Here is a 22399-nt window from a genome sequence, read left to right on the forward strand (position 1 = left end):
ACATCGAAAATTGCTTAAAATTGCGTTTTTGTAACTGGAATTTCAAAAATTACCAAGCCTAATATTACAAAATATGGCCTTATAATCGCATTTTAAAGGCTTGAATTTCAGAAAATATTCGGGCAAGTGTCCCCATACCGCCTTTCTTTTATATCATAAGCAATTGGGTTTTTAAAACTACATTAACCAAAAGTTTAAGTGAAATGGCTCCTAAATATAAAATATTACTAAAGTTTTTAGGACCATAATTTTCAAAAATTTTCGAGGAATAGCTCCCTTCCTTGTCTAAAATTCTGTTTTTGAAACTTCAATTTCGAGAATTTGCGGGGATTGATTTTGACCAATATTTTTTTTTTTAATTTTAAAGAATTGATCTGTGACAGTCTCTGACCCTAAAGTCAATAAATATGGCCTATAATTGCATTTTTAAGGCTTCAATTTCTAGAAATTTCCACCGAGACCTCTGTACCTCTTTTCCCCTAACATCAGCAAAGAAAGCTTAAAACAGCGTTTCTAAACTACGAATTTCAAAATTTTTCCTTGGGAGAACCCCGTGACGCCTCTTTCTAACAGGTCATTTTTTTCCCTTCAATGCGCCGCCCCCTCCCCCCACCACTAAGAAAGTTACTTTTTGATTGCGCTACTGGTCATGAAATGTTTTTGTCCTAGCAATTAAGTGAATTAGGAACTCAAGTGCCAATAGTTAGTACAAAAATTAATTCCATGAATTCAATTATTTGTCTGAGAATATTTTATGATTAAAAGGGCCTCGCAAAACTGCATCACCAACGTTTATTTTTGCTCTCGCACCACCACTGTGTGAATGTAACTCTATTGTAGGCAATTATAACTTAATGAATGCAAATGTGAGAACTCATATAAGCTTTGATTTATTCAGTAGTCAGAAAATTTCTGTCACCTGACACAATTATTTTTCAAGGAATTTGGAATTGCAAAAGGTTGTCAATGCAAATGCAATCCCTTTACCAAAAGAAAAGGGGAAATTGTGTGATTGTATAAACAGACTTTTTTAAATACGAATTGATGTAAAAACGTCTGGACTCATTGATTTTGTTACTTTAATTTTAAATGAAAATGATTGGCCTAAAGCTGAAAAAAAAATTATTTGTACAAAATCAAGTTAATGCTCACTAGAGACTCAAGAGAAGGGCTCAAATAGGATGAAGAGCATGTTGTCGTAGCACAATATTATTTTTAACAAAAAAGAAACACACGATCGTCCCTTTCACCGACTAGGACTTGATTCTTTGGGAGCCTTTTCAATGAAATGGTCGTTGGTCGACGACTGGCATCCGCTAATCCAGAACTTGACCCCAATACCCTCTGTCTGCTCCACTGACTAGATGTACGATATACTTGTATGTATTTATTGTGTGTTAAATAAATTTGTAAAATATGGTTTTGTTTGTAATTTAAATTTTATTTTTGCTTTTAGATGTTCAAAGAAAAAGCAGAGCATGTTGCTCAAAAACTACTTCCAGCATTTAACACACCAACAGGAATTCCATATGCTATTGTAAATTTAAAGAGGTAAGTGTGATGATTTTGTTATTCATGTTCAACCAGAAGCACACCACAGGGAGATGCAATATTAAACGCACATATGTAAAAAAATACAGTGGACTCCTTCTATTTGAACACCCTCTAATGTGAACACCCCGATATTCTGAACACATTTTGATAATCACGGCGAAACTCCAAAGATTTAACATTGGCTGACCTCTCTGTACTCTGAACATCCCAGTATTATGAACACTATTTTTAACCCTGTTCAATTATTACCTCTCTGTATACTGAACATGTTCACAATTGGTACTCCGAAATCCCTATGAATCAAATTGGAAAGCCTGAAATACATTCACAATTTAATTACAATGTTTGAATGGCATTAGAGAGAAGAAGGAGAGAAGAAGAAGAAAAATTATTTTCCTGGATATCACTGCATCACATAAAATCATTCAGCTGAGCAATATGAGTCTGAAGTTTCTGCCACTGAATTATATTTCAAGAACCCAACCATTGTATCAAGTTGTATTCAAGACCTTTAAAGTATATTTGCTTTCATGCAAAATGCGGTGTAAAATCACCCGGAAACATTTTCACTTGGATGATAACACGTACCTTGCATGAGAATACGCAATGCAAAAACAGATTAAAAGTAACTTTCTCTTTTTCCAGGTATAGTACCGATTTCTTATTCATCAATATTGACAAATGAGTAACAACAAGAAAGGAAAATATCCAATATATGTATGATAACAGATTTTTTTTTTTAACTCTTTGCAATAATTATGTTTAAAAAAGACTATTTTTTTAAATTACCAAATCCAATTAAAATTCCCCGCCTCTAAGGGACCCACAAGGACTATAACTGTATTGTAATATTTTATTGTTGAATGTTACATAAAAGTTTTTAAATTGAAAAATAATAAATAAATGCAAGAATTTAGGTCCTACTGCGTTGGATTAGACATTGCACTAACCAGCAATTCAAAATTCAGCACCTCTATTATCAGTAACTAGTATGCTCACTAGGCAAAGTACTGCACTTAGTCCATTAACGCAAGCATATGCATGCATTATCCAGTCTCCCTCTACAATGAACACCCCCACATTCTGAACACTTTTGTTTGGTCCCATGAGTTCAGAATAGACAGTCCACTGTATATCTATATTTACTATAAAAGCATTGTTAAATTTTTTAGTCAAAAATATATTTTTTTAATAATTCCTTAAACTACATTTCAAAATGTATGGGTTTTCTTTCAATGTTATATGGTTTGGTTAATATATATGTTATTCTCATAGTTGTTAACAGTTTGTTGTACAGATGATGTATATATTTCAGAGCTTTTAACATTTTTGTTTTTAAGTACAGTAGGCCCTCATTTTACGTGGGTTTGTTTTGCACAGTTTTCGATTATATGCGATTTAAGATTTGATCCTCCTTCATTTTATTTTACACAAATGAGTTTTGGTTTTACGCGTATGCGGCAATGCAAACAGATAAAATTTTCCCCTCTTCCAAAATCCAAACTCCTAAAGATTGCTGATTATGCTTTATCAACTGCATTTTGGCATGCTAATTATCAAGCTTGGACCACTGGAGACATTTTATGCGATTGGTTCCAGAGCTCTATCCAGAAGTAAAGTTATTAAACTCACACAGTTCAGAACTCACTGGAACAGGAGCTTTTAGGAGAGAAAAAGGAGGCCAAAACCAACGAGGATACTGATGTTGGTGAATCACAACTAAAAACGTTCACATCAGGGTTCGTTGATTTAAATCAGCTTGATTTAAATCGTGATTAAAATCATGATTTTAATCAAGTGATTTTTTGAAAAAAAATCATTGACTTAGATCAATTGATTTGAATTAAGTGATTTTTTTTAACAAAATCATTAATTAAAATCAGTTGATTTTACTTTTATAAATTAATTTTGCATTTTTAAAATGAATTGCTCTAAATTTAACTACACTGCATTATACTATCTTAACTTCAACAGGCAAAACTACATAGATCCCTCTTTCTGTGTGTGTAACTGATTTTCACTCTATCGCTTTTACTATAAAATTACTGTTTAGATTAAAATAAAAATTTGGAGTTTTTTTTATACACCATGACTAATTGTGTTCAGAAAAGTAATTGTGCAACATATTTTACACTAAAAAGGTACATGATGATGGAAACCTTATCTCTAAGCAAAGCATAAAACAAAATCACGCCTTATCTAAGCATTATAACGTATTTATAAATCTTAAAATATTATTGAATAGTTAGAGAGTTTATCTTAATTTTAAAAGTAAGTTGAATGGATTCATCTATTGTATGAAATGTATTATGTTTATTAATGCAAAGTTATTAATATCTACAATTTTTGAACATTAAAAAAAAATCTGATTTAAATTTTAAAAATCCAACTTTTTTTATTTTTATAAAAAAATCAAATCACAAACCCTGGTTAACATTGCAAATTTTGAGCCATTCCTAGACAACAGAAATGATCTTTCTAATTTGTTATTGAAGGAAGATTCGGTCACGGAAATGTTACAAGTGATCATGGATGCATTAATGCTCTGTAAAGAATTACAGAGAAAAATTCGTAATGACTGCCAAAAGACGATCATAGCCAGCTCCTCTTTGTAAACAGAACACGAAATTAATTTATGTTTTCTTTATGCATGTTGTGCATAAAAGTTCATATAAGTACACATTAAACTTATACAATTAGTCATAATTAGAATGAAGTATTTTGTTATTTACGGAACCAAACCCCTATTTTAACACTAGTATTAGGTCTCAATTTACGCGGTTTCGATTTAGGTGGCATTTCCGTGGGATGTAAGCCCCGCTTAAAACGAGGGTCTGCTATACTGAATGTTCTATTTTGAATGTTGTTGCAATTGACTTTTTTTCCCCCCCTTTTTTAGTGGTGCTAGCAAAAATTATGCGTGGGCATCAAGCTCTAGTTCTATTCTTGCTGAATTTGGAACACTGCATTTAGAGTTCGTGTATTTAAGTGATATTACTGGAAATCCAGTTTACAAAGAGAAAGTAAATCACATTAGAGATTTTCTTTCCAAGATGGACAAACCTCAAGGCTTATTTCCAAACTACTTGAATCCAAAAACTGGTCGCTGGGGACAACGTAAGTATTTAAAAAAATCTCCATCCCCATTAATTATTTTAGTATTTTGTATAACAATATGGAAAATTACAATCAATTTAAATTGACTAGGAATTTTAATTGATTTCTTTTTCATGGAATGAGGGAGGGATATATTTGTGGCAAAATGAATAATCTGTTGTCATAAAATACTCTGAATCATAAATCTGAGTTTGCTGACACACTTATTAGCAATTCATGGATAGGTTTGCAAGTTTGTCACAGATAAAAGATCAAACTTTGCAGCAATACACATCCAAAAAAATATCAGAAAATTTGTTCTGCAATTGCTTTTTTTTTAAATCTTATTTTAAGGGTTTTTTAAACAATATTTTTCGCTCAAGATTATATTAGACCTGATTTTATTTGGAAAGTTCAATCAGCTATGCTTCAAAATTCAATCCTTGATTCTTATTTAGTTTTGCAGAAGGTTAATGATGTTTTGAATCAAACTCGAGAGTTTTTCTTCAAAAATTATTTTTACAAAAACCACGATATATCAGGGTTCACTCTGAAGAAAAATTTGAGGTGAGATTTTCAACCAATACCAAAGCAGAAATACGTGAAAAACACCTCCAGACAAACAAACTGGTTGCTAATTATGTATTAGCTACCAGTTTGTTTGGCACTCTTGGCTTCCTAAAGAGGTTTTCCATCTCCAGCTCTGTCACTTTCCTATGCCGGGCTGATGAGTGCTAATAAGTACGAAACTGCAGTCCTCGGCTGGAAATGACTGAGCTGGAGGTGTTTTTCATTTATTTCTGCCTTAGCCCTGGCTATAGAGTGGTAACTTACTGAACAATACCAAAGCGTTTAGTGGGATTTTTGTGGAACCCGCTTTCAAAAATTGATGGCTGTTGTGTAGGCTTTTGGGAAAATTTGTGGGAATCTCCTAATCCCGCATCCTAGTGACCTGCATATAAGCAAATTTACTTTGGAAAGCAGCTCTTAGTAGCTTTTTTATTGTTGTTACTTTTTTTTCTTTGGCAAGATTTGAAATTATTTCATTTTTACAATATTTTACTTTTCAGATCATATGTCAATGGGAGCACTTGGAGATAGTTTTTATGAATATTTGCTCAAATCATGGATACAATCAAATGGGGAGGATGTTCAAGCTTTACAGATGTATCAGGAATTAGCTGAAGTATGCATTTTATTTTCTTATTTTACAAATTGAGTGTAATTTTTCAAAATTCCTCATCCAATTTACACTGTTATTGCAATTATTCCTTAACACAGTTTTATTATGTGAATGTATAGTTTTAATTTAGCTCCTGCATTTTTTCAAAACTAGATACATCATAAATAAAAAAAAGTCTGTCTTCCATATGATTAGATTACCTTTTTGCCTTTTTGAAGACAATTTCTTAAGCTACTTACTCTGTCATAATGCCTGCCAATTAGTTCCACTTCTAATTGATGCTAAAAACAATGAAAAATATTAGTAATTATTAAGTTGGTTTTGTTAATAAATTTAACAATCTAATTTCAAGACTGGACTTAAAGCAAGTATATGTGTGCAAATTTCGGGCTTTTTAAAATTTTCAAATAATGCAGGTTTTCAAAGTTTCCTTTGGTTCGAGTCAAGTCATTAGCTTGAAAGCATTTTTAAAAGTTCCTTTTTTCCCCCCAATTTACTTGTTCAAAATTGCTTTTAAATTTGAATATACAAACTTGGACGGGATCTAGGGTTAATATAAGCTATTCTCTCTTTGTGTGCAATATGTTTCTACTATTACGGAAGTCAATACTTTTTTTAAAAACATAACTATAGGTAACACAAGGTCGCCCCCCCCCCCCTTAGGGAAACCTGAACAGGGGGAATACAAAAAATTCAAAAATGAAAAAAAAAAAAAAAAAAACAGAAAATCCACGGAATTATGAAAATTTCCTCAAAAACTTAGAAAATGCAGGAAATTTTTTAATTGAAGTTGCAAAATCAATGCACAAATGTATAAACTACCAATATAAATAAATAAATAATAATAACAAAGTTCATAAGTAAAAAAAAAAATGTTATTTTACTTAAGTTTTTTTTTATTTTTTATTTTAGTTATATTAAGATGTCTATTATAAAAGCAAAAATTTATATATTGTTTTACTTGACGTGCAGCTTGAATTTCATGCCAACTTATTTTAGAGAGCATTAGTTGTCAATATTCATTATTCTGCTTAATTTTTGCACTTTTATCTTTTTAGGTCCAAGTAATGAATGGTTACATTTTTTTTCTTGTACAAAAATCTAAATATATTCAAATTCTCCCTATTTTATATTTTTATTTGATGTTTTTCCCCTGTGACGAAAACGTCAAGATATTAATATTCTTTTTGAAATATCAGTATTTGCTGGTTTGTAATGTTGCTTACAGGGAAAAAACGGGATTCCCCCCCCCCCTCAAAATTGAGTGACAACCCTGTAACAAGTAAACATGTTGTAAATTTCGAAAAAAATTTCCCCTCGAATAGATTTCAAAATGATATAACTTTAAATTAAAATAGAAATATATTTTATTAATTCTAATGCTATTGTTATGAGCTTGATTTGTATTGAAAAGTATGAAATAAAATAAGAGTAGGATTGATGCAACGCTCAAAAGTTTGGCAATTCAAATTTAAAATTTTATCATACCAACTATATTTCTTGCTATCTCAACTTGTAGTTTCTTTTCTCAATTTTAAGAATTAACTTAAGTACAGTGAAACCTGTGTATAACAATACTGTCTAAAACAATAAACCTGTCTGTAACGATCTTTTCTTTGGTCCCAGCGAAATATAAGCATAAATAATTGAACTGTCTATAACGATAACTGTCTATAACTTTATTATTTTAGGTCCCAACAGTATTGTTGTAGACAGGTTTTACTGTATAAATATATTGCAAATCAAACTCATAAAAGTTTCATCTCTTTGATACATGCTTTAATGTCATCTCTTTTACACATCTAGTATATGTTTAGTATGTGTACTATGTACATAGCATAATATTTTTATTTGTTTTCTGTAGGCCATAAATGATAAACTTGTTCAGACATCCAAAGGTGGTATGAAATATCTAGCTGATTTGAAGTATGATAGAATTGAGCACAAAATGGATCATCTTGCATGTTTTGCTGGTATGTAATGAATTCGGTTAGAATTTAATTTTGTTAAGTGCAAAGTTTGTTTAGAGGAAAGGCGACGTTCTTTGACCACCCTTCAATCATTTTTATTGTGATTTTTCAATGATATCTAAGATATTTTTTTTTCCTTTTGTTTATGAAAACAGTATATCTGTGGGCTGTTTCAACGTACAGTTGGTGTTTGAATAGAGTATATATAAGCGCTTTTACTTCACATAAATATCAGTATTGCCAAGTTAAAAAATAAATTTAAAAAGAAAAATAAAAGAAATTGAAACAAACTTCCGGTTAAAACTTTATATCAAACATTTGTTGCACAGGAGTTTTTATCTGACTTTATTCAGCCATTTATGAATTATAAATTGCAGTTTCTCACATAATCCATTACAAAATTCTTAAATTTGATTAAAAACTCTTTTGTAAATCAAGGGATTTTTTTTTATTAAGAAATGTGTATTTATCATTAGATTTGTGCATGACCATTTAAGAAGCATAATTAATTGCTCCAATTATTGACATTTTTAGTGCCCAAGAAAATGTTTAACATTAAAATCTGAAAATCGAAATCTTTTGCATGTGTAAAATTTCTTTAACTGCATTTATTAAAGTAACAAAAATGGTTTTGAGAGATCAGTATTACAACACTTGCCAAATGGCATGAAATATTCATCAACAAGATATGGATTAAGTTGATCATACATTAAAGACCAACTTAGTACATTCAATGACTTGAAATTAAAATAGATTCTCCAGAATGAAGAGCGTGTAATACTCTTTTGGAATATCAGAGTGCAATTGTTTTGAAAAAGGAAGGGCACAACTTGGCGCCGTTTGCACATAGATACAGACATTGGGACAAAACTCATTGAAATAGATTCAGGGAGTTTTAAAATGCATTTTTTTGTTGTCTACAAATGTGCACATAAATACTTAAAGTCATCGTAAAAAAAAATCAAAATTCGTTTAAAGGTAATCAAAATTTAAATTTTTTATGTTGAAATAAATATAAATGATAAATTTTTTGTAAAGACGATTTTGTTTTTGGACAATCAAGAAAAGATACACGTAGGTATATTGTATGAATAGTGTAAAATTGTTATCATGAGATATTTAAATATTTTTTATATAATCAGAGGTAGTATGAGCCCTGATTACCTCGGATTCTCGAGACTTTACTGTATTAAGCATTAGTTTTATTAAATCATATTTTAAAGCGTTTTCCTTTACATGTGTATAAACTATTTTGCATAACTACTAAATAACTCCTTGCACACCTATGTAGCTAGTAGTGAATACATGCTATGTATAGGGGAAATCCCATTCTAACAACTCTCTTGTAGATACATGGCTAAGTTAGGTGCACAATAGGGTGGGGCTAAAAGTAAAAAGCTTTTCAGATCAATTTTTAATAGTTGCCAATAGTTGTCTTTGGTGATAGTTAGCTATTGTGCAAAATTTGACGAAGATCGATTAATATCTTAATGGGGCTCTGCGGGCGCAAAGTTTTACTATAGCTTTTTTTCCCAAATTTCATGGTTTAAATATGAGAAATAATGCTGTTAACTAATTTCGTTGCATTTTTTTACTCATAAAATATTGTAACGGATTCGGTGCGACTTCCACTTTCTTGAAATGAAGACACAGTTCTTGATAAAACACAGGAAATTTATTTACACTATGTACAGGAAAGATCTTCAACAACTGCTAAATTATTCATCAGCAATTAAGCAATTATCACACAACACCGTAAACTCAACGTTTACACACGTATTTACTTCCAAATACGAAAACAACACAGCGAAATGCCTCGCTATAAACAGAGCAAAATGCTATCAGTTCGAAATATCAATCGAAACTAAACTGTTTATCCATCGCTAACGGCTTAAATACACCGAAAAGAAATTTCTCAAATATTCCACACGCTTCTGTAAAGTAGTAGACCGTTATCAATGAAAAGAAAGAAAATAGGGGTCGTATACTTTAGCCGAATGAAAAAGGGGTTGTATATTCATTACGGGAAACTATTTACAGGTTACGCTCCTACAATAATTACTATTTACAGAATTTGTAACATTGCCCCCTTCCTAAGGACTGCACGTCCCGGGCAGTACAATCCCCAGAAAGGGTGTCGAACTTCTATCAAAAGTTTACAAATATTCACATTAATTAATAACTAACAGATACATAGGAAACACAATAATAACAAGAAATATTACTAAACATTAAAAGCAAAAAAATTATCTACAACTTTTATGTTATCAACCATGGTTGTTTACATAATACTCATGAACTATGGCCATAGTATGGGGCTAACCGATCATAATGTACAACCCTAGGTTTTGCATTAGGTGATTTTTGGATCCTCACTACGACGTCATTTAGTCGGTTAACGACTTTGTAGGGTCCATCCCAATGCGACTGCAATTTGGGTGAAAGACCTTTCCGTCGGATGGGATTCCATAACCAAACCTTGTCGCCTTCGTTGAATTCATGTCCAGTAGACCTTGTGTCGTATCGGGTCTTCATCTTCTCCACCGCGATGTTGATTCGCTCTCGTGCGAAGTTATGAACGTCTTCCAACCGGGCCTGGAGATCCTGGATGTACTCCTCAGGCGATGAAGGCGCATCCGGAGGACGACCGAAGACGAGATCACAAGGTAGCCAAAGCTCTCGTCCGAAGAGCATCTGAGATGGGGCATATCCGGTAGTCTCGTGGACAGCACTGCGGTAGGCCAGCAGGAACAAAGGCAGCTTCTTGTCCCAATCCTGTTGATTTCTGGAGACCATAAGTGAGAGATTGTTCAGGATTGTGCGGTTAAATCTCTCCACCATGCCGTCCGATTGTGGGTGTAGTGGTGTTGTCCTAGTTTTCTCAATTCCGAGAATTTGACATAGGCCCTTAAACACAGCAGAGATGAAATTCCTCCCTTGATCGGAATGAATCTGCAAAGGTGTTCCATATCTCGAGATCCAATGTTGGACTAGAGTCTCTGCTACGGTGGTAGCCTCTTGATCTGGAATGGGATATGCTTCCGGCCATTTGGTGAAGTAGTCGATGGAAACAAGAATGTATTTGTTCCCATCAGCAGTTCTTGGTAGAGGACCCAGGATGTCGATCCCAATTCGTTCGAAAGGAGCTCCAACGTTGTACAGATGTAGCTTCCCTCTGCTTCTCTTCTTCGGTCCTTTACGAGCAGCACAGGCGTCACAAGAATGGCACCACTTCTCCACGTCATCCTTCGCCTTGCTCCAGAAGAAGCGCTCCCGAACTTTATTGAGAGTTTTCAAGACACCAAAATGTCCTCCAGTCGCACTACTATGTATTTCTTTCAGAACATCTGAAATCCTGGATCGAGGAAGTAGTAACTGCCACCTAGATGTCGTGCCGTCGTCAGATTCCCATTTCCGGTGTAGCACGCCGTTCCGTAAATGGAGTGAGTTCCATAAAGCCCAGTATCTTTTTGTTGCAGGACTGAAGATGGAAACGTCCTGCCAGCTAGGGCGTCGACTGTCACTTTCCATGAACTCTAAAATTGGTTTTATGTCGGGGTCTTCAAGTTGATCTTTTTGAACTTGGTCATCACTCCATGGATCAGGTTCTGATGATGTTGGAGTCACTGTCACCTGATAGGCGGTAGGGCTAGTCGTTCCATACTGTTTCTCGATTCGGGAACAATAGTGGCAGTTCTCAGGACAGGGTCTCCTTGATAAAGCGTCAGCATTACCGTGAGATAACCCTTTTCGATGCTTGATCTCCATGTCATATTCCTGGAGCCGCTGTATCCATCTGGCTATCTGGCCTTCTGGATTCTTGAAGTTCAAAAGCCAAGTTAATGAGGCATGATCTGTCCGAAGCAGAAATTTTCGGCCGTAGAGGTAATGATGGAAGTGTTCTACAGCTTTCACTATGGCCAGTAACTCCTTTCTGGTGACGCAGTAATTTGTTGAAAGGTTGTGTAAAGCAGAAATTCAGACAGCTGAACATAAACAAACACGTTTAATACGAAACATGGGGACACACATACAGCAGGACATAGAGAAAGTAGTGAAGACCCTGATAAACAGACTGCGGCTCTTTAAATAGAATAGAGGGCAGATTTTCAGCATCCAATGATGTTTCTTAAATAGCAATAAGCTTTCTCCTAAGTCCGATGGTGGATTAAAGAAGAGATTTTGCGAACTCCGTGGAAAGCTGCAAATGTCTCTTCCAATAAGAAATAAGCACAGTTCTTTCTTTTAAACCAATGGAGAAAGCGATTACATTCAACAAATTTCGCTCCGACTTTGATAAGCATTTGCTCCAATAAGCGATGACATGTTCATTTCCGTCAATTTCATGGGATAAAACAGCTCCGATGCCCTCGTTGCTCGCATCAGTGTCCAGGATGAAGGATTTTTCAGGCTGAGGATAAGCGAGGATAGGCGTTGATGTTAAAGCCTCCTTCAGTCGTAGAAATGCATCTTCGCATTCTTTGGACCATTCAAACTTTTGCTTGCTCTCCGTCAGCTTATGCAAAGGTCGTGCAATGTTGGAAAAACCCCTCACAAACTTCCTGTAGTACGTGCAGAGCCCCAGGAAACTTCGCAGCTGATGGATGTTTTCGGGACGACTCCAACTCTTGACAGCAGACACCCTTTCTGGATCGGTTTGTACACCTTCAGAAGAGATGATGTGACCAAGGTAGTTCACTTCCCGGCGGAACAAATTACATTTGGACGGGCTTAACTTCAGATTGGCTTCCTTAAGCTTTTGCAGCACCTTCCTAAGATTTGCCAGATGTTCTTCGAAACTGCGTCCCACGATGATGATATCGTCTAAGTAGACCAGACAGGATTCGTAGGAAAGTCCTCTTAACACTGTCTCCATAAGACGCTCGAAAGTAGCTGGTGCATTGCAGAGGCTGAAGGGCATCACTTTAAACTGCCATAAGCCTTGTCCAGTAGTAAACGCTGTCTTCTCTCGGTCATCAGGGTGTATCTCCACCTGCCAGTAGCCGCTCTTCAAGTCCAGGGTCGAAAACCACTTGTGTCCGGAAAGAGTGTCTAAGGTGTCGTCTATCCGTGGAAGAGGGTAACTGTCTTTCTTGGTGATTTCATTCAGTCGTCGGTAATCGACACAAAATCTGGTGGAGCCATCTTTCTTTCGGACCAAGACGATGGGAGAGGCCCAAGGACTGGATGAGGGTTCGATTACATCATTCTCCTTCATCTCTTTCAGGAGGGTCTCAACCTCTTCCTTCTTGGCGAACGGTAGTCGTCTTGGATGCTGTTTAATAGGGGGGTGTTCTCCAGTATAGATCCTATGCTGCGTCAAATTCGTCCGACCCACATCCTCCGATGTAGATGAAAACAGATGCTTGAAGTCGTCCACCAATTGTTCCGCAGCAGTTCTTTGATCCTTCGATAAGGGTGCACTCCCAATTAACTTCGATGTCAAGGACTCAGAAGACACAGTCTCGGGGGAATTGATTCTTCTAATGATGCAGTTTACTGGAGTACAAGTTGCCAACACTTCACCTTTTCGGATATTCCTTGGCCTTTCACTCACGTTGGCGACTCTCACAGGAATTACATCCTTAGAAAGGTCCACAAGCGTAGATGCTACCAGCACTCCTTTTAGGCTATTGCTTAGGTTAGGGTATTCAATGAGTCCAAATCGAAAACTATTGCTTTCTTCAAGGGAGCCAGGTATTAATGATTCTGACCTTGAGGGAATCGATAAATCTGTTTGGGCTATTATTTGATGAGCGGATTTTACATCACTTTCTGCGGGGAAAACGGCTATGTCTTCTCTCATCGAGTGCAGCTCATTAGTCTTGAAGTCGAGAGTGAAGTCATATTTCTTTAAAAAGTCCAATCCGAGAATGAAGGGGTCCGTGATATTAGCGACGAATGCCGTATGATGGTAGGTGGCATTCCCGAACACTATTTCCAAGTCCACTTTACCGTCAATCTCGATTTTGTCACCTGTCACAGTCTGGAGACTTACGCGTGGCGATGTCCACAGCAGTTTCAATCCAAATTCACGAGCCACATCTGTTCTAATGATTGTCACATTGGCTCCAGTGTCGACAATCAGTCTGCAGGGGTTTCCATTTACATGGGCGTAAATGAAAAGTCCATCACTGCCACTACTAGAAGAGGAAATCTGCAGAGCTCTGGTGGTGGTGATTTCCTTCCCTCGTGTAGCTTGGCGAGCCGGACAACTCCTTCGCAAGTGTCCTTCACTACCGCATTTAGAGCACTTCTGCTCTTGTTTCTTTTCGGCTGTTATGCTGCTCAGATGTCTTGCCAAGTCACCGAGTTGTCTCTCGAGTTCAGCGAGGTGGGACGACCTGGAATCAGACTCATCAGCTTCCAGAGTTCGGATGGGATGGCGATCCACACGGGTTGCTTGCTGGGCGGCCTCCCACTTCATCGCATACACAACAGCAGAACTAAGGTCTTTGACATCCGCCATCCGTAGAGCTTTCTGGATTTCCGGATCTCGAACCCCGTCGATGTAGTAGTTGAGGGCCAGGTGGTCTCGAACATCCGCAGGGCAGTCGCAAAAAGCAAGATGAGACAGTCTCTCGACGTCCGCCGCTAGCTCTTGCAGGGTTTCCCCGGTTTTCTGGAAACGGGACTTCAACTGGAGTCGGCTGAAATCTTTTTGGCACTTCTCACCGAAGCGAAGCTCCAACGCAGATGTGAGGGCGGCGAAATCCAGGCGCTGGCTGTCCGGAAGGGTCTGAAGAATGTCCGCTGCGTCACCTCTCAGGGATGCTGCAAGATGACAGGCCTTGGTAGCAGAGTCCCATCCGTTCGCTTCCGCCACTATCATGAATTGAGTTTTGTAAACCTGCCATGAAGTTTTCCCATCAAATGTGGCAAGTTTAATGGACGGTCGAGCAACCGATGTGGGAGCGCCAAACTGTACAGAGCTGCTTTCCGCGGACGCCAATCTCCTTTCCACGTCCTTAAAGATCTCTTCTTTAAGTAGATGAAATCTTCTATCTTCATCTTCAAATTTATTTTCTACAGCATTGAATCGACTTTCAACGGTATTAAATTTTTCTTCAATAGCATCAACTCGATGCTCTATGTTATTAAATTTATTTTTCATCACAGTCTTTACCGAAATAAGGTCGTTTTTAATTTCTTCTTGGTTAGACGTTAAATCCTTTTTCAGCACCGTTAAATCGCTTTTTAACTGGTCTTGATTTGCCAACATACTTGCAGTCAGATCACTTTTTAATTGTTCTTGATTAGCCGCCATATCATTTTTTAATTGTTCTTGATTAGCTACCAAACTTTCGGTCAAGTCACTTTTCACAGCATTAATTGCTTCCAGAAGTTGTTTTAATTGGTCATCCATTGCGCGAGTAATCACCATAAAAACAAAGTCTATAAATTCAAACAGTCTTTATGAAAAAATGTCCAAAGTCACACTTACTCCAAGAAAGTCCAGAAGAAGCCCCACGTTGGGCGCCAAATTGTAACGGATTCGGTGCGACTTCCACTTTCTTGAAATGAAGACACAGTTCTTGATAAAAACACAGGAAATTTATTTACACTATGTACAGGAAAGATCTTCAACAACTGCTAAATTATTCATCAGCAATTAAGCAATTATCACACAACACCGTAAACTCAACGTTTACACACGTATTTACTTCCAAATACGAAAACAACACAGCGAAATGCCTCGCTATAAACAGAGCAAAATGCGAATTCGAAATATCAATCGAAACTAAACTGTTTATCCATCGCTAACGGCTTAAATACACCGAAAAGAAATTTCTCAAATATTCCACACGCTTCTGTAAAGTAGTAGACCGTTATCAATGAAAAGAAAGAAAATAGGGGTCGTATACTTTAGCCGAATGAAAAAGGGGTTGTATATTCATTACGGGAAACTATTTACAGGTTACGCTCCTACAATAATTACTATTTACAGAATTTGTAACAATATATTCATGCATTAAAACCATATGAAATGACTTGCAAAAATTGTTTTATGTATTAAAATTTCCGGCATATCAAAAGAAACAAAAACATATAAACTAGTGACTTTTAATGACACTATTAAGTAAAAACTGATGAACTTTTACAAAATGTGACAAAAGCAACAACATATGAATTAGTGAAAAGCAAAGGGATGTAAGTGGCAAAATTAAAAATTTGGAGATAACCAGTACAAATAGTAGGTGAACCTCTCCTCTGTCTTGGGGCAAGAGATAATACTGCACACCTAGTAGGTTCTGTTATACGGCATGATTTAGAAAAAAATTTCAATGAAAACTTACCTAGGACCTTATCATTAAACGCGTGTTACTCAAAACTTGAAAATGCCACTTACATTCCTTTGCTTCTCACTGCCTCGTATGAGAATGCAAACATATGAGACAAATAAAATTAAACAGCATTATTTAAACATCAGTGAAATATTTTTTTTTAAAAATGTTCAAATGTACACTACATACATGATAAAAAAAAAATTATTTGTCACAACTAGAGCTTTCACAAAAATAGTCCTTTTTACTTTCAAGGAAAGGCAGTTCCTTTCGAGCTTCTAAACATGCATAAATGAAAACATCCCTCACTTCTATTCCACTTACAGCCAGAGAGTAAGTGCATCCATCACTTACTTTACGCAGCGCTCCACTGATTGAAACATTTGGAAATTTCCTTATGCTCAAAGAAAATGAGGAACATCTCTGGTTTTCACTAAGTCATGTAGTTCGTCCTCAGATAATATCAATATTATTATAGAAGGTTCTGTTGTAAGCACATCTTCACACTACCAATTGATCCAAGTCTACATAGTCAGAGGAAGAAAAGTTAGCACAGGAATGGTAAGAGTATTGATAGCATTATTATTCACAGAATTGGTGTCTCTTTCTCTCAAATCCCAATGAGCAGCGAACTGCCATACATGCCTTGGATCATCATTTAACATCGCCAGCAAAATATTTTCAGGATGTATTAAAAAAAAAAACTTTCCTCTGAATGACTGGATTGATGATATGTAACAGGTTGTCTGGCAAATCACGCGACAGATGAATAATTTGCCACAAGTTTTGTGCACCGTGAAACTTGATGAGCTGCACGTAATTAGAAACTAGCAAGGTTATAAATTTTACAAAATGAATGAAACAGGCATTTTTTAATTTACTGTCGGATATTCTGTGCGGATGTACAAACGCAAAGTTCGACTGGCTGTCGTGAGCCATCTAAAATGACTCAAGGAAGCAGGTATTCTTTCACAAAAGTGTAGAACGCAGTTGCCTCTTATAACGGCTTCAAATTCTTTGATTCTCTTCTTCGCGCTTGGATTCTTCTTTCATTTTTTGTTCAAATTTCCGTTTTAATTTTCTTATGGTTTTAATATCAACATTTAAAATAAACATTTTTCTCTCCACACACTGATCTAAAAGAAAAAGCTGTTCTTTGTCAGGAACTTTGCGAGTGTTATCACAATTACAAGCAATGAAATGGCATTTACAACAAGCAACATCGAAAAGTTGCTACAGAGCTTAGAATAAAAATAACTGCATCTTTGCATTAAACGCATCTGATTTAATATTTTTTTTGTTCATCGTTTTCTTCAGGGTTTCATTTTTGCTGTGAAAATGTCGAATACTTTGAACGATTCGTGTATGCAAAACTACAGGAATAGAGGAATGATGCCATATCTCTTTCAACTTCGTGCTACGTCTTCTGAAATCTCAGTCACTGGGAACTAAACAACTAAACTTTTTTTTTTCGTGTGCAAGAGATAAATAATATTTAAGTACATCTTCATGAGTAGGTAACATATAATTAGAAAAGGTTTTTTGGTGTTCTGGAAATGGAATCTTTTAACAATTTCTTTGTTTTTATTTTCGATCCTGCACAATTATCCTTCCTTGCTTAATGGTGTCAGAAATAGCATTCCAATGCGCTCAAAATCTACACATATACTGCTGGATACTCGATGCTGCAAAAATGCGTTTGGAACCTTTCCCGGTCAAAGTTCAAGCTTATATGACGTGTATTTAAATGGCATTTCACATGATTCTAGGAGCTCGATAGCAGTGCCTCTTCAAATTAGGAAATTTTTACAACAAAACCATGCATTGCCTCTTCATGTTAGCATTTAGCAACAAAATTATTTTTGAAAGCTATTGCATATGTTATTAGCACATAAATGTCTTTTAGATGTAAAAAAGGTGCAATTGAAATTAGTTAAAAGCGTAATTTTTACATTAAAACCATGAAATTATGGAGAAAAACCAGTGTTAAAATTTTGCAATCACAGCGCCCCCTGAATCTATTAACCGATCTACGTCAAATTTTGCACATTAGCTAAATCACTAAAGATAACTTTTGGCAGCTATTAAAAGTTGATATGAAAATTATTTTATTTTTCTTCCCCACCCTAGCGCACAGCCAGTGTAACAGCACAGAAAATGTTATAAGGTAGATTTTGCTTCATTAGGTTTGTGTAAAATTACGAAATTTCTGTCTGTTTCAGGAACCTCATTTGGGCAGCCAAGAGGGGGGAGTCGATTCTGTCCCTGAATTTTAGAATAATTTTAAATAACAAACTGCATTCAAGATTGTATGCATTTTGTTGTTTTCTCTTTATATTAATAATACACATTGAGTATGTACCCTTTGCTCCCCCCTCCCCCCAAAAAAGATGAGAATTGATGTGCCTGATCTGTTTTTAATTCTTTTAAGCAAAAACTTCTTCATTGCTTTAAAAACGATTAAATCTTTGTCTATATTATGTTTTTAATATTGCAAGTCTTGTGGTAGTGAAATAAACTTGATAGTCAAAAATTATTTTTAAAGGTTTAAAGCAGATGTGTCATTTAAGGACAAAAATTGGACTGTTTTCAAATATGTGATATTTTGTTCCATTATTCTATGAATGAAACAATACTGAATCCTTTAAATTAGTGTAATAGAGTACATATGTTACTCGGAAGTGTTTGTTGTGTATATTTTACAATCAACTCTCTTTACAGAAAATACCAATATAACAAAATGATTGTCCAGTCCCATTTGAATTGCCATTATGTTGCTTTAAGAGCCATTATTTGGAAGTTCAGACAAAGTGTGGCAGTGACCATTTTTGATTTTCCTAACTTTTTTTATATGTCAAAGTAGGTCATGAGAAGTGAACATTCTGAAATTTTTAGCCTTCCAAAATTTTTTTTCCGCTCGTTAAAAATTCCCAAAGTTTGAGGTTTGGCAGCGCTTTTTTAGAAAAATTTTAAAAGTCGCATTTCAGTGTGCTTTAGCTCTTTACAGAAACAACACCTCACGGTTATGTGTATATTTATTGGTTGTACTGTATCCAGTGATGATGACTTCATAGTTATTTTAGTTGGGGTTTGTTGCTTTCTTCAGATAAGGGGTCGCAAAGTATGGATTTAATCCGTTTTCGCGCAAGTTTAACCTGCGTTATTTCCCCCAAAAAGCCATCCCCCCCCCCGAAAAAAATGTAACACATACTGAAAGTTTACACTATGAAGAGAGTAAATAGCAGCAAATTTGTTTGAGATTTAATTTTTAATAGGAGAAAAATACCTGGATATTTTTCTAATTTTCAAAAATTGTGCTTTTTTGATCGCAATTAATTCAAAACAGCATCACTAGGGAAAAAAAACCTTTTATATATTATGGTACCTGGCTATGTGTAAAACATTGTGAAAAAGAAAACAGCATGGGATCTCTTCTTGTTTTCCAGAAAATAATTTTTTTTTGTAGCTCATTTTATGCGTTTTCTCGTTTGTAAAACGTGTGTCCTAGATCTGCTAAAACTCAAAGGATGTGGTAAGAATGTATATATGTGTGTATAATAGAGAGAGGAAGATATTAGCAATACTTTATTTTTCTGATTTTTACAAATTGGTGGTATTTTTTAATGACGAAGAACAATATGTAAATTTCAGAAAATCAAAAATATAACTTTACATCATCTCATGGAGTAAAGAAAAACTACGTCAACATGCTGCAAGGACATAAAAGTTCTGTTTCTTATGTTCTTGGTCAGGCATCTACCAGTCAACGAGGAGAAAACAAAAAAGAAAACATTTTGGAAATCTCATGTGAAGTGTGGACTCTCCCAATTTGTAAAAGTACACGATTTTCATTGAAACAAAAAGATTTCTTTATGAAAAGTTCCTTTATGGTGAGAAAACCGGGAGAAAACAGACGCCCGACCAAGTAGAACATGCAATGAGAACAGAGATGATTGAAGACATAAAAATATTCCAACCGAACAAATATCTGACAAAAAGTCAAATTCAAGCTGCTGTTAGCCGATATACAAAACAACAAAAAAAAAGCGAATAATACTGATTTATCAAGATCTGACAGCCTTTTCATGGTATTTCAAGATGACTTAGAAAATTGACATTTAGAGGCAAGTGAAGCAGATATTGTTCATGAATTTTTTTCCATTGCTATGGACATAAATAAGAATTATTTTGGGATTGATACGATAAATCAATACATACACACACACACACACACACACACACACATATATATATATATATAATATCGATTTATCATTTTCTGATTTACCTGCAATTAAAATACCATCAATTTGTAAAAATCACAAGAATAAAGTATTGCTAGTCTTTTTCTCTTTCTCTATACACACATATATACACTCTTACTACATCCTTTAAGTTTTAGCAGATCTAATCTGCATACTGCACACACTTTTTACATACGAGAAAACGCATAAAATGAGCTACAAAAAAAATTATTTTCTGGAAAACAAGAAGAGATCCCATGCTGCTTTCTTTTTCATGATGTTTTACACATAGCCAGGTACCATAATATATAAAAGGTTTTTTTCGCTAGTGATGCTGTTTTTAGTTAATTGCGATCAAAAAAGAGCAATTTTTGAAAATTTGATAAATATCAGGGTATTTTTCTCCTAAAAAAAAATTAAACCTCAAACAAATTTTGTGCCATTTATTCTCTTCATAGTATAAACTTTCAGTATAAGTTACATTTTTTTCGGTGGGTGGCTTTTTGGGGGAAATAACGCAGGTTAAACTTGCGCAAAAACGGATGAAATCCATACTTTGCGACCCCTTATTTGAAGAAAGCAACAATCCCCAACCAAAATAACTATGAAGTCATCATCACTAGATACAGTACAACCAATAAATATAAACATAACCGTGAGGTGGTGTTTCTGTAAAGAGCTATAGCACACTGAAATGCGACTTTTAGAATTTTTCTAAAAAAGCGCTGCCAAACCTCAAACTTTGGGAATTTTTAACGAACGAAAAAAATTTTTTGGAAGGCTAAAAATTTCAGAATGTTCGTTTCTCATAACCTACTTTGTCATATAAAAAAATTAGGAAAATCAAAAATGGTCGCTGCCAAAATTTCCTTTTTTTGTCTGAATTTCAAAATGATGGCTCTTAACTCTGTTACAATGAAAAAAAAATTCTGTCCCTTGAAGTTTGTTGTATTGAGATTTCACTGTATTTGTTGAAAAGATAATATATAACAGTTAAAAGTAATCAAATATTTTTCTCTGAACATTTAGGTGGCTTGTTTGCAATTGGATCAGATTATATGCCTCCCAATAGAAAAGATTATTATTTGCAATTAGGAAAAGATATTACTCACACTTGTCATGAATCTTATGACAGAACTGGTAAGCATGAACTGTGTACATATTAAATAGTGATATGCCCGGTCATTATCCGTGGATATCCTAGTGAAAATAAATATCCAGATTTGTATCTGTTAAACACTTGTCGGATCCTCTAAAATTTTAAATTTTATTACGTATTAGACAGTCTACATATGAGTAACTATAAAATATTATTATATTCCACTTAAGTTAGCTTTTATTATCTTATAAAAATTATAAGGTTTTCATCAGTTAAATAGGCTATTTTTATTGATAAAAACCTGGATGTTTTTGAGTTTTTTTTTCCCCAAGAATATTTTGATTTCAATCTCTATTTATACATTACTATTATCTACTGCTTTACTAGTTTTACTTTTTATAGAGCTATATGTAATATTAAATTATGCTCCTATTTTAACAAAATGTAATGTCAAAATTAAAGAAAAAATATGTATTTGCAGGCAGTTTAATATCTATATAACATATTATCAAAATTATTTTCTCTTGAATTTCACCATTTAGAAGGAAACATTTTCCTCTATTCAGAAATAAATTGTGCAGTTAACATTTTGGGAAAAGTGCTTCTTTTAATCCTGAAATACATTATGTAGTAATTTATTTTTTTGCAGTTTAGTCTCACAACCTACGATTGAGCTTTAAGTTAAAGGCAAAGAAGGCAGTATAAACCATAAAAATGAATGATGCCAAGTATTTTAAAATTCATTGATTCCAAGTGGTTAGAATTAAAAATTTTAGCAGTATTGAGATACCTAATAAATCTTGCATATAAGTGGGAATATTAAGGTATGGCTACAGTTTGGTACAGTAATCACTAAGGTTGGATACTTTTGGCTAATTTCATGTGATAATTGTTATCTGACCTTTTCACTTAGTGACCTTGCAGTAAGCTGCTGTTCTGGATGATATTCCTTGTTATGATTTACCAAC

At 34.8% G+C, this 22399-nt stretch overlaps 1 protein-coding gene across 1 annotated transcript in view; it reads left to right on the forward strand.

Moving 5' to 3' along the window:
* Positions 1-22399, forward strand: part of LOC129224096 (mannosyl-oligosaccharide 1,2-alpha-mannosidase IA-like) — a 161470-nt gene that overhangs the window by 131882 nt on the left and 7189 nt on the right. Inside the window, exons 4-8 of the mRNA XM_054858503.1 lie at positions 1457-1551; positions 4454-4671; positions 5721-5836; positions 7698-7806; positions 21362-21472. Of these exons, the coding sequence (XP_054714478.1) occupies positions 1457-1551; positions 4454-4671; positions 5721-5836; positions 7698-7806; positions 21362-21472 (649 nt within the window). The remainder of the gene's footprint in view (positions 1-1456; positions 1552-4453; positions 4672-5720; positions 5837-7697; positions 7807-21361; positions 21473-22399) is intronic.

The sequence above is a fragment of the Uloborus diversus genome, chromosome 6 (assembly GCF_026930045.1).
Source record: "Uloborus diversus isolate 005 chromosome 6, Udiv.v.3.1, whole genome shotgun sequence".
Taxonomy (NCBI): Eukaryota; Metazoa; Arthropoda; class Arachnida; order Araneae; family Uloboridae; genus Uloborus; species Uloborus diversus.